We start from the raw sequence: 12797 nt of genomic DNA, 5'->3' as shown, positions 1-12797 counted from the left end.
GACGGGGTGACATGAATCTGATCATTATCTAATAAAAGTAATGCCTTTATTTTATCGGGAAAAGAAAAATAATGCCTTTTTGATCGCCATTCATAATCCCAAGGAGACGATGCTTTATTAATAACTATAATAACTTCACAAATTTTTCTGTTACGTGCTGAAGATATCTTCATCCGGTAAACTAAAGACATTCCCCGTAAGTTTTTTGGCCATTTATTCGACTCGTGCTAGAAAATTAAAAAGCAAAGAAGAAATTGATGAGGTCGGCTATGTGTGGTATTTGCAATATTATTAACATTTTCTTCTTCTTCTTCTTTTTTCCCTCTAAGTGTTTATTGTTATCAGTATTTTCTTTTTTTTGATAAATATTATCAGTATTTTCTCGGCAATAGAATTTTAGGGTATTATCAGCAAATAGTTGCATACGCTCGCTGGTCAATATAAGCAAATAAAATATCATCCACGTTCTTTAGACATATATCGTCGCCAGAGAATCCAATTACAAAGAAAAAAACGAAAATAGATTATTAAAGATAATTGTCTTAATCAACGGATTAGTTCAAGCAGTTACCGCTTATTCCCTTTAAGTAAGGTCTCGAGTTCGAATATTATAAATAGAGAAAATCCACGTTGAAAGAATTTTACCACTTAATGGGAGGACTTGGCCCGACTAGATTAGTCGGGACCGATATGACTTCCGAATACTAGTATTCATTAGATTAGTTACTTTTTTAAAAGATTAAGAGCTTTTCAGAAAATTTAAGGAAATTTTAAAATTTTATGTTAACAATAAGTAGATCTAGAATTTATTAATAAAGTAATGCTTAGAAAATAATGATTTTCAAAATAATTTTATATTTCTATATAAGACATAACGCCCTTTTAATTAGAATCTTGAAGTAAACTAACAAATATTGATAGAAATTAAAAAGAAATATCTTAAAACATAGTAAATTATTTTTAAAAATAAAATAATATCGGTTCGAACCTGAATTATTGCGAATAAAAATATAAATGGAGGTTTCAAAACAAAATGCATTGATAAAATGTTAACTAACAGCATAATGCATGAGATGAATTTATATTATAATTCTAATTAATTACCTTAATTTTGATTAAAATAATTTTATTCATTTGGTTTTAATAATCTTAGGATGAATTTAGCTTCTTTTGTTCTTAATTATGTAAATTGGGTAAATTACAAAAAAAACCCCAAATTTTGTAAAATATCTCAATTTTGTCCTAAATTTTGTTTTGTAACAAAAAAAACCATAAGTTTTCTAAAATGTCTCAAAAATGACCTCCGTTATAACTTCCGTCAATTTTTGCTGCTGATGGTGGATCCCTTTAACAGTCCACGTAGGTCACACGTAGGCTAGTGGGTCCCTTTAACAGTCCACGTAGGTCACACGTAGGCAAAAATTGACGAAAGTTATAACGGAGGTCATTTTTGAGACATTTTAAAAAATTTATGGTTTTTTTGTTACAAAACAAAATTTAGGATAAAACTGAGACATTTTACAAAATTTGGGGTTTTTTTTTATAATTTGCCCATGTAAATAAAATATTTAATACAAGTAACTTCATATGATGAATTTAACTTCTTCTGTTCACCATCAACTTAAGAAATATCAGAAATTTAATTTTACAATCATAAGTTAATTAATATTTTTAATGATCCCAATTAAATAATAAAATATATAAGTGACTGTCATGATAATAATTCTGCAAAACGCGCGGGTGGAATGGTTAGTTTCTGTTATTACAATTAAAAAGGAAAATCACAGAGTAGTTATGATCATCTGAGGATTATTCTTGTTAGTGAGACTTAAAATCATATAGTAAATTTAAGAATCTCCAATAATTACAGTTATGTTAATCTAAAAGCCAACCATGAGACGGGTCTGAGCTGTCCTGACTCACGAGTAAATTTAAGACCAAATATTGAGTCTTGTTATGTATGGCCAATCATGACGTGTGATGAATACGCATATAACGGTTGGTTAGCAGAAGCTGTGACTCTTATTAAGAGCCAGCCATGTTACGGGTTTGAGCTGGAAAAACCGTGAAATAAGAGCCAGCATTGCATTCGTGTAAAGTGCATATTAAATAAGTCAATAAACCGGAACAAACAATGGAGCAAGCAGCGATAATCGGTTAATCAAAGATTCGCGCTAACGTGTACTATGCAGTTAACAGGTTTATCACGCATGCAGGCACCTTTGTTGTGTAAGTCACAGGAGACCACACAAGCGGGGCCTCGAACAGAGCTGCCTTCCATTGGCTTTCACCATGGCCATCACCCCAGCAGCTACCCCAGCCCACAGAGCAGATGAGATAAACTGCTGCGCACTCCTCCCAGCTGAAACACAATGAAACAAAAAAAGATGAAAAGACTGTATTAACATTTTCAGTCCTCTGGTAATTGAACTGCAACAAGAAGTTTCGATGATTGAATGGAAACAGAAGTGAATGAATTGCCCAATTTTGCATACAAAAAATATTGAATTCTGTATGGGATTCGTTTCCATGCATTTCCACCTTTTTTGTATTAAAGATGGCATAAAATTTAGGCATGTCCAAAAAGAGGATAGTTATGACAATAATTTACAATGTGGCAACATCATAATGGTCGAAGGAAGAGATCATAGCACCTTGTTGAAGCGATAAAGTTGTCGCCGTCAAAGTTCCAACAAGCAAAGCTGATGCTACCGGGAGATACTGCAATTGTTAATTAAGAAGATCCATCCAACAAAGAATCAGATACCAATACATAGAAAGACAATTGTTTGACAGATCATAACGAGTTGGACGTACACCTAGCACATGTTCATCAGAAGCACCGAGACATCTAGTATCTGAATAAAACATGAACACCAAATCACCAACTTAGGAAGAGTTGATTTCTTTTGTTTTATCTGAACTGAGGTCAAGCGTCTAAGTAGATATTAAATAATGCAAACTTTCATTTGCACTCAACAAAGAACGAATCACTTTTGGAATCTCAATCTTTTTTTGCTGGCGGTTCAGATGTAACTGTATGCTTTGCTCATCAGCTAAACTCATTGTAACGATTCTGCTAAAAGAAGAGTTTGTCTACACTAATATCTTCTCCATACCAAATATCAGTATTAGGAATTCTTGACGAGACAAAAGTTTATGGTTCATCACTTCCAGAGAATGAAGTGCCATTGAAATTTTATTGGGAAATAGGATTTAGATGCTAGCTTACTGAGATTGATTCAAACCCATTAAGCTGAAACGGTGATGCGCCATTTCTGTTTATTGTGTAGTGTCCGCTGACAAGATCTATTGCATCCTGCACAAAAGAAACGAATCCCTTCAGTTCCTTTCCATCTGAGTAATAGTGTTTAAGAATGCGAAGAGCAGAGCAAGAAAAACAGAAAGCTTTCCTGCCGTATCCCATCCTGGAAATTATTCAAGTAGTATCTTGAGAGAGCGCTCATCCCATCTCTAATCATTCCTACTACTGTCTGTCTTCCATATCTGCATTATCCCCATGCCCTATCATCTACTGACAAACTAGGAAATTATATAGAAACATTAAAGTTGAGAAAATCACCTGACTAGATCCCCCTTCAGTGCATGTGTTCCAGCATATTCAAGACTTAGCTCATCACCTTGCTCTGCCCACACTTTGAACAAACAAAAGAACTTTTAAGAATAACCCTAAAAACATTACTACACATGCAAAATTTAACTAATCACGTGAATATTGCTACATACATGTCCTGAACTTCCCATAATTGTCAGAGAACGTGGAAAAGCTTTCAGTAGGAACTAGCACTCCGATTCTTCGCAACTGTATATTTAATGACTTCTGAGCCAGAAAACTCTGAAAGTAAAACAAAATTAGAAAAATCTGCATCTTCCCAAAGAATGTTGAATTAAATATGACAACTGTATGTTCAATTGAATGTAAAAACTCTCCTTTGGACAGGGAATTTTTATGAATTGCTCGGTATCCATACTCTCAAAAGTAGCTTCTGAAAATGCACAGAAGGTGAAATAGAAGTAAATTTCTCCCAAAATTACCTGGGTCACATTTGTTCGATCAAGACAATCAATGCAGTTTGCTCTAATGATTCCTTTCTGCTCCTCAAGTATAGTCCCTTCAGCATCCACGAGGAAGTATCTGTTCAGCTGGAATAGAATTGATTACAACATGGCATTATTTATATATATAGCCAGCATATCTGGACTGCATCTCAATTCACATATGGCATAAACTATCCCCTTTTTTTATTACCCTTGCTTCTCAAAGTCTTCAGAAATTTCTTCATAGAGAACTTCTAGGTTTTCAAAGTTTGAGCTGCCACAGATATGATGAAAATCAAACGACACGTATCTGCCATGAAACAGGAATCAAATAATTAGTTCACGTAATAAAGATCATTATAAGCTATATAAGATTGAATATTACATCCATATAGCATTTCTATATTTTGACTAGTACAGCAGAGAGCAAAAGATAGCAGGAAGATTGTTATCAATCATGACAATGGATCGCTGGAATGCAACAAAATGCTGCCATAGAACATATAGGACAGCACCTCATCTTAGAGTAAAAGCCCAAAGTTCATTGTAGCGGTTTCAACTCCCAATGCAAGGACTCTGTAGTTATTACACTTTTCAATTTTTCATATCCGTCAGTGCCTAAATCTGTATGGTGCCTCAAAGAACTAGATCTGATCACTATGAAAACATAAATGTGAGATTAGGTAAGGTACAAACATTTGCTGCCCTATCACAGTGAAAAGTATATTAAAAAGTTGACAACAGTGAGTATAAAACCAGGAATGGCCTATTTTCATCCATTGTACTTTTAGGAAACATTCACTATTTATTTCCATTACAAGGTATTAAATCATAATTAACAAGAGTGTCACCTCACATTTGGCAGCTTTTCAACTTCAGAAGCATATGCTGCACCTAATTGCCCTTCATCACCATGCTGCAATAGCAAAATAACAAATCAATGACACATTTCTGCATGGTATTAGACAGTCCAATCCTCACAAAAAAGTCAAACCATGAGCATGGAGCAAAACCTAAACTAAGTGGGCAAATAAGCTATTTCCATTAACAGGCTAGAAATAGGACCCAACTCCTTTGCTCTGACAATTAGCAATTTCTCAAATGCACCACAGTGGTCGTAGCTTGAAATACAAAGGTCAACAGGAAGAATGTCCGCGAACATTGTCCAGTCCAGATATTTCCTAACACAAGGACCCACAAGGATATAGAAGATCCAGGTTTATGTATTACAATCTAAGAAACAGCAAAAGTAAGCCCTTACTCTATCAGTCAAGTCAAGCACCATTGTCTCTCCATATCTTTGTGAAAGATCATGAAAATGCCGCTCCACAACTTTTGACTGATGAACCATAACCAGATAAGTTAGGATGAGAAAAACATAGAGCAAATTGAAGAGATATCTACAGTAGCGGCTCTGAACATACCGTTTCCTCATGATTAATTACTCTAAGTCTTGGTTTGTAGCTCAAGTCTACGATTTGCTCCCAGAGAAGGGGAATTGAGCCTCGAATCTGTAATTGGTTCATAAGTCATCTGATAAGCAAGGGAGCAAAAGAGCTTTGTGCCTGATGTGCTGGAAGACCAACTGCTATCGTGGCAACAAGAAAAATGACCTATGAATTTACTTTTTTATGGATTTACTTTCCCCCTGTCCTTCAGAATCCTCCTTAACCAATATGAGATTATGCAACATTTACATTGACAAATCTGCTAGATCACCTAGAGGGCATCTCCTCAAATGATAAAACCAGGATATATGATTTTCCTTATTTTCCTCCCATGTAGGAATTGAGGCTAATTATCACGAAGATGACAAAACCTTTTTGATGGAATCCTTTTTATTTTATTTACAACACTAGAATTTGTACATCCCCATCCCCTCCGCCCCCCTCGTGAGATGGGTTGTCAAAAAGACTGATGCTCATGCAAATGTCAAAAATATTTTCCCTTAAACTTATTAGTGCAAGTTAAGAAGAAAGCACAAGGAAACACATCATCTGTGCAAACATAAATTAATGGAAAAAAAAAACTCCCAAGCAGTCATTATGTAGAATGGGATGGGGGTTTGCAGCTGTGGGGGAGAGAAAATAAAACAACAACCTCACGTCAACTTTCTTTAGAGGCAGATAGATGTGAAGAAAAAGTATTTATATATTCATGAAGTTGGAGGTGGAGATCTATATTTCTGAAATAATGCTTGTTCTTAATAGTTAATACTACGCAGTTAAGCTTGAATAGATCTATCTAAAGACCAATGACCCCAAAGCACCAATGAAAATGATGCCAACTAATACCTACCAAACTAGTATCGAGCCATAGGCAAAATTTTCATATCACTGAACACTATGGGCAACATAGCAGCAGCTGAACAACAGAGAGAGAGCATTGAATAGAAGACACTATCTTAAACCAGCAGAAGAGCAAAACAACCTGTAACAATGAGGACTTGAAACTTTCAGCCTCTAAAATTTGCTCAGTTTCAATGAAATTAGCGGTATCGCCTTCCAGATTAGCTCCTCTTCGCCACATTCTCGTTCCTGGCCCATAATATTGCATTTAATTATAAGAAAACCACCAAAATTGCATGTAATCCATCTAAGCCAGAAAAAAAAGTAGCAAACGAGTCCTTACCTAGGCGCCTCGTGCATCTCCTTGAGATTAATGTAATTGTGGCAGGTAAGCCCTTCAGCTCCAATGGTGCAGCTTGAAAGCTTAAATCTCAGTTAAGAAAAATTATCTCATTTTCCGACAACAATCAAAGTTACTAGATTTAGCTTTGTGCCGTCTTTTTGAATTTGCACAAACCAAATGCCATCTCCCAGAAAAAGATCCAGAATCAAAAAGACAATGCAACAGCTTCTTTACATACATATTAAATTCTCTCCACTTGCTGGCATAACCAACTGATAAGTACATATGAATATGCATGTGCACAGAGTGACAACAAGAAGTAAGTAAAACCTAAGCAGAGAAATTAAGCATTACTCAGGATATTTCCTTGTAGGAGCGGAATAGCAAATCCATCAAGCTGCACAAGGAAAATGAATCAGTATTAAAACGGGAATAGATGACTTGAGAATGAGATTTTGAAGAGTACATTAGATAATGCTCTTTAGTTCAGTAAAACTACTCTACTTTGTTATTTGAGCAAGCATACAGATGCTCAGAGAGTAATAAGCATGTGAACCTATTGATGCAAAGGTTTAGAATGAATTAGATACCTTACACTCAATAAGTTCCACCATAAGATTCTTGTTCCAAACAAATCTAGGGTCAGCCTGGAATATAGATATGAAAAACCATAAGTCACTGTTCCACAATCATTGCATAATTCAAGAAACAAAATTATGGCCTAGAAAATAGAAGAATCCCTAAAAGAAGTTCTTCATTTTTTCTCATACCAACAAATAAATCTCCATAGAAAAAAGTGGAAGATCTTCGTTAGGAAGTACTGCATAAAGTTCAATAGTGACTACATAGTTTTTGAGCAACTTAATTCGGACTACATAAGTGAACCAAAGCTTAACCAAATCAAAAGGCCTATATGTTGATTGGTAAGGATAAAATAAAAGTGAAAAGGAGAAGGACTTTCCAGTTTAGCTTGCAAACTGGAACATTATTCCATTTTTTATTAACCAAGTTGCATTCTGAGGTACATGAGCTTTGAAAGACTGATCATGGTGTTATCTAACCTGCTTCCAGATTGGCTTGGTCATCCACCCATCCATCAACCTATGTCTTCTCTGCAAGCTAGCCCATGATCAAATAATTGTGAGAAAACATAATATCAAGGTAGAATGGGATGGATAAAGTCATGCAAAGAGCATCAATTATTGAAAAACCCCAGGGTTCACAGACTTACTTGAGCGTAATGTCTGTTCCATAAGAATAATACAATCCAGGAGTTGATTCTACTGTCTTCAACAGAGCCATGAAGTAAGCCTCATCCCGCTTCTGCATGAAAGAAAACTGTCATTGTAGAGGGGCAACACTAACTTTGCATTAAAAAGAGAAATGGCGGGAAAAAAAAGAAAACAAAGTTCTACTTCTTGACAAGTGGAAAGCTTTAAGGCGTCGTTGCAGGGAAGGAATTTCATAGAATTCACTCGATAAACAGGAAAACCAAGAAAAGTCCCGGCTTCCTCCCGCGAAGTTATCACTAGTACATAATTTCCTGCCCCAAATAGTGGTCAAACATCAACGAAGCACTTGTCAGTTTCCTGAAGCCATAGATACTGCCATGATGCAGTACAGACATTACAAACAGAAAGAGAAAATAAGTATACGGTTTAGAAACAGAACAAAGTGACGTTGCACCAATATGAACATGTCAAAGACTGTTTGCTGAGAAACATGAAGAGCGCATTTAAACACCTCATGAAATGTTCAACGACAGATCACCCATAATTTCAGTTAAGCAGCCTGCAATATAATCATACCTGCGAGTAGTCTGATTGTTCCAACAACTCCATAAATTGTTGTCGTCTTGGAAGGACTAGTGGAAGAAGCATCTTCTGCAACTATTTTATAACGAGAGTTAGAATAGCTTTTCCAGCTCAATAAAGCAAGCGGAGTGGAAACCATGAATAATCACAACAAGGCTTATAATCCACAGTTTCGATTTCGATATCGCCACCCGCTTGAAATGATCCTCATATTTCAGTCATGCACCGTTCCAACCATAAACCGGTCCATGCCTCAGCCACGAATTAATGCAAGCACCGGTGGAGCTCAATGTTCGCGATTCCTCCTCTACTTCCAGCATTTTCTCCCGTACGCCCAACGACGCTCCGACATTGTAAACCAAACAAAGTCAAGTTCGGAGCAAGAAAAAAGCTCACCGGCGAGCGATTCGATGTTTCCTTCTCTGCGACCGATGGAGAACCCGTCGCTCGGCGACTCCTTCGATCTGATCACGAACTTGTCCTGGAATTCCTGCAGCTCCAGCTCCTCGTGGAGCCGGAATCCGCCGGAAGAGGATCCACTCTCCATTCACGCACGGTCACGCAGATTCCAGCTCGCCGACGCAATCGATGGAGGAGGAGAGACGCGAGTGTCGGCGTGGCTGATCGCGGCGGGCGTGACTCTCTTCCTTCCTTGGATGATTAGCGGAGAGAGGAGAAAGAAACGGAGCAGAAAGGTCATAACAGCTCGTCAGCTTCAACGGATAAACCAATTTTAATGACGTTAGTGACCCTGACGGATGTGCAATATAATATTAATATGTGCCGAAATGGGCCAATCATGTTCCTGCATTTGTCCTTTCACGGCCGTCCAGGGTAGGAGAAATAATCCTACTTTTTTAAAAAAAAATCCGAAAGGATAGATATATATATATATATATATATATATATATATATATTAATTAACCAAAACCATCCGATATGGAGTTGTGCATTCATGGACATTACACCGATTTGGGACCAAATCAGCATAAAACCGAGTCAGCCACCATTGTACTCCAGCATGGCGAGCAAGACGAACCGCCACCTTGTTAGCTTCACCATAGACGTAATGTGCTCTAAATCTCATGAATCTTCCATTAGTAACCCTTTAATCCAAGATGATGGGTGTTGGGTCGGGTTTATACGATTTCAAATCTACCTGTAATGCAAAAGTTTAAACTAATGGATTACAGGGTCTTACCACATATAAGCCTCTTCTATTCTTTAATTTTCACTGGACTACAGGCCACCCCCTCCTGGACTACGGACACCCGCCCTCACACTAAGTCCAGCCCTAGGTCACCTCGACTTTACCTTGAGGTCCCAATGTTGCAATATTACACACACAATAGGATTTTGCAATATTGGACTACTATAGGATTCGAACTTTGACGGGAGCTGGTAATATTACACGCACAACATCAAATCAAACCCCTCGAGGTTAGAAGTTACGTACTTTTTTTGTGCAATATAGTACTAGAAGTCACATATATTTTAACAAAGCGGGCCCTCTTCAATTCTTGGAGAACCGACCAACGTGAAATAATGAAAGTTATAGAAGGGAACAGTATAGGGTGAGGACTACCGACAATCTAAAAGATATTGTTCTTGCTACCATTCTCTTTAATAAAACTAGGAAAAAGTTGTCATGTTTCTTCGTGAATTCATTTAGCATGAAAATTAGTTGCTCTCTCTTTTTCAAGAGACCAGCCAATGCTTGTACATATGTTTCAAGAGTGTCTTAATTAGGTTTTCATCACAGGACTACATATGCTATTTATTTAGCTTTCATTTTTTTTTTCAGTTACCAAGAATGCCCATGAATTTAATATAATAAGATTTCATTATATTTTCTTGTATTAAATTCATAGACCTCCACGGAATATATATATATTTGACTGGGGGTATAAAGGGAGGTAGGAAAGGAGGATGGGTTCTCAAGTTCCATGAATTTTTACTATTCTAATTCAAGTGGTTGATGCCTGTCAAGGTCTAAAATTAGCATGTTAAAGTGAAATTACCAATATACTCATGAAAATAAGTGTTTCAATTTCAGAAATTAAAATTTTATTTTGGAAAAATTACTTTAAAAAAACAGGGGCAAGAAACTTTAACGGAGGGGCTGATAAATTGGAGGTGAAATCGCGGGTAATTTTTTCAATATGGGTAAAGCGTTATCCTAATCCGGGCTAAATCCACTCCTAATCGAGATTAGTTGCTTAACCATTATATTATTATTATTATTATTATATCCAAACTAATTCGGTCCCAGTCCATATTCCATATTCTGATGCCACCAAACATGAGCAACTGAGTGCAGCTAATATTACGATGAGATGGTCACCATCTATATTACCTGGTGTATCGGGGCCGAGTATCGAGAGGCTATGCCCCGGCAAAACAACTATCTGGGGATAGTCCTCCGTATGTATTTAAATTGGAGCATTTCATCCCATGAGTCGGATATTGGTCTAGAAGAACTGCCCCTCTGATGCAGAGCTCCGTCACCAAGTTGAGGCCAAGATGACCTTCGTTGGCCTCGGTAGGCCAGCTCGTGCTTGGCCTCGCCTCGCCACAAGATTCGAGACCGATCCACTGATTGGCACCCATGATGGCCTAACAATCACATGCATAATAGTCAGTACGACCCATCCATTTTGGAAAAAGCCCCCTTTATTTCCCTCTTCTACCCAGCTCTCTATGAGCCCAATCCTAAATTTCTATAATCATATATGTGCATACCATCTGGATCTACATTCAGAACATGGACTATTCGGCATGTCGAATTCATCTTAAAGCTAGAATTTGAGCGGAGCAGGGTCCAATTATATAGAAAGTTCGGTGCAAGCTATGTATGTGTATGCACGTTTGTATTTGCACGACTTAAACAGGACGGTGCTGGGTGCTTATGTGAGAATGGGTGATTGATTTGATTCGACGATAAACGAACATTTCTGGAAGCTAGGATGCTATTGGACATTATACGGATGCGATATCATAGTCCTCGTGCGATGGAATCGCATGGAGTGGACCCCGGCGAGAGCTCTTCAATTCGCTCATGTCCTGGAACAGCACGATTTCGTATAAAGTTGATAACAATCGTATCATGTGTGTTTTAAGACGGTTACTTCCATTGGCAAAAGGTTTCAAGAGTATAGTTATCCTGTCCCATTTCAATAGATCACATCTATTCGATACATAAAATAGAATGGCCACATAGCTTTCGAATAGCTTTGATTACTATGGCAGGCACGATAACTTCACATAGCAGATGAAAACTAACTATTTAGGCACAAGGTCTATATATGCTTCAGTTGGCACCAACTCTTAGCCGATTAATTACTTACGCACGCAGTCTCTCTATGTATAGAGAAGTTATGCACGATAACCTAATCGAAAAGTTGTACAGTTTTTCGAATTTAATTTCTTATGGCAAAAGGTGAACTTCCCATCAGTTATGGGACCTCTTGGATCATCCACTGTTTGTGATCATAGATACATTGGTTCCAACTACACATCAAATAACGCAGGTATGAAACGAGTAAGCTCTGAAACCCGTCCAAGGGGAAGAAACGAGGCATCCTATACCTTAGCCCATCATACGAATTCTCGTTATCACGATACATCCGTTCCCTTTTATCGAACTGATCGGAAACGCGTTCCTTTTCGTTCCATTTATCGAGACAAAATGATTCAACAGCTTCAATTGGTTCCAGAGATACTAGCAAGAATATGTCAACAGACAACTATTCCGTACCTAACGCAGAGCCAATGCTCTCAACAGTTCTGCCTGAAAGCAACAGGCGCAGTTGGTTGAATCCTAATTGTAGCTTCCAATTCAATCTTTGCTATAGACATCCCAACTCCCGGCACAGCATCATTTGATTTAATTATATTCCACACGGCACACATGATTGGGAAATATTAAGGATAAAATTGATCAATTACCAAGAGAATATCGTATGTACAACAAATACTGATTCGCACAATTCCTTGTTTGGACCACGACTCGGATGAGTGACGGGAGGATGTCTTTGGTTCGGGTCTCTAGCTTTGCTTATATTATGAAAGGGCATTATCGATGGCAGGGTCGTCCATGGACTCGTCGAACGCGTGTTCATTCTCTCAAGAACAGCTAAACACGAAGAAGTTTCCGATCGTTACATATGAATAAATACAATTTTTCTTAGCCCGAATAAAAAGGGACAAATTATATTGAGTGATTGTTGAATCAATATAGATAATACCACCCGCATATATAACAGGGCTAGCTTTAGCTTTACTCCTACTCAA

The 12797-nt window shown here is 37.4% G+C and overlaps 1 protein-coding gene across 5 annotated transcripts; it reads right to left on the bottom strand.

Annotated features, from left to right (window-relative positions):
* Window positions 1–2061: 2061 nt before the first annotated feature.
* Window positions 2062–9225, bottom strand: LOC116209185 (phosphoinositide phosphatase SAC8). 5 transcript variants are annotated; one of them, XM_031542759.1, is made up of 20 exons: window positions 8901–9222; window positions 8499–8573; window positions 8106–8233; window positions 7922–8013; window positions 7752–7809; window positions 7281–7337; window positions 7054–7087; window positions 6691–6771; window positions 6490–6596; window positions 5484–5570; window positions 5321–5398; window positions 4911–4975; window positions 4271–4369; window positions 4057–4156; window positions 3748–3856; window positions 3584–3656; window positions 3414–3507; window positions 3233–3319; window positions 2655–2721; window positions 2062–2362 (listed from the first exon to the last, which is right to left on the bottom strand). In XM_031542759.1, the coding sequence occupies exons 1-20, from the start codon at window positions 9049–9051 to the stop codon at window positions 2235–2237; spliced, it is 1770 nt and encodes a 589-aa protein (XP_031398619.1). In that variant the 5' UTR covers window positions 9052–9222; the 3' UTR covers window positions 2062–2234. The 5 variants fall into 5 exon arrangements, 3 of the variants coding, with proteins under 3 accessions (XP_031398619.1, XP_031398618.1, XP_031398620.1); XM_031542758.1 differs by having other exon boundaries at window positions 8499–8579; window positions 8901–9221; XM_031542760.1 differs by lacking the exon at window positions 2062–2362 and adding an exon at window positions 2818–2858 and having other exon boundaries at window positions 8499–8579; window positions 8901–9224.
* Between the last annotated feature and the right edge of the window lie 3572 nt (window positions 9226–12797).

This window comes from Punica granatum, chromosome 5, assembly GCF_007655135.1.
Source record: "Punica granatum isolate Tunisia-2019 chromosome 5, ASM765513v2, whole genome shotgun sequence".
Lineage (NCBI taxonomy): Eukaryota > Viridiplantae > Streptophyta > Magnoliopsida > Myrtales > Lythraceae > Punica > Punica granatum.
This window is presented reverse-complemented; position numbering and strand designations above follow the sequence as displayed.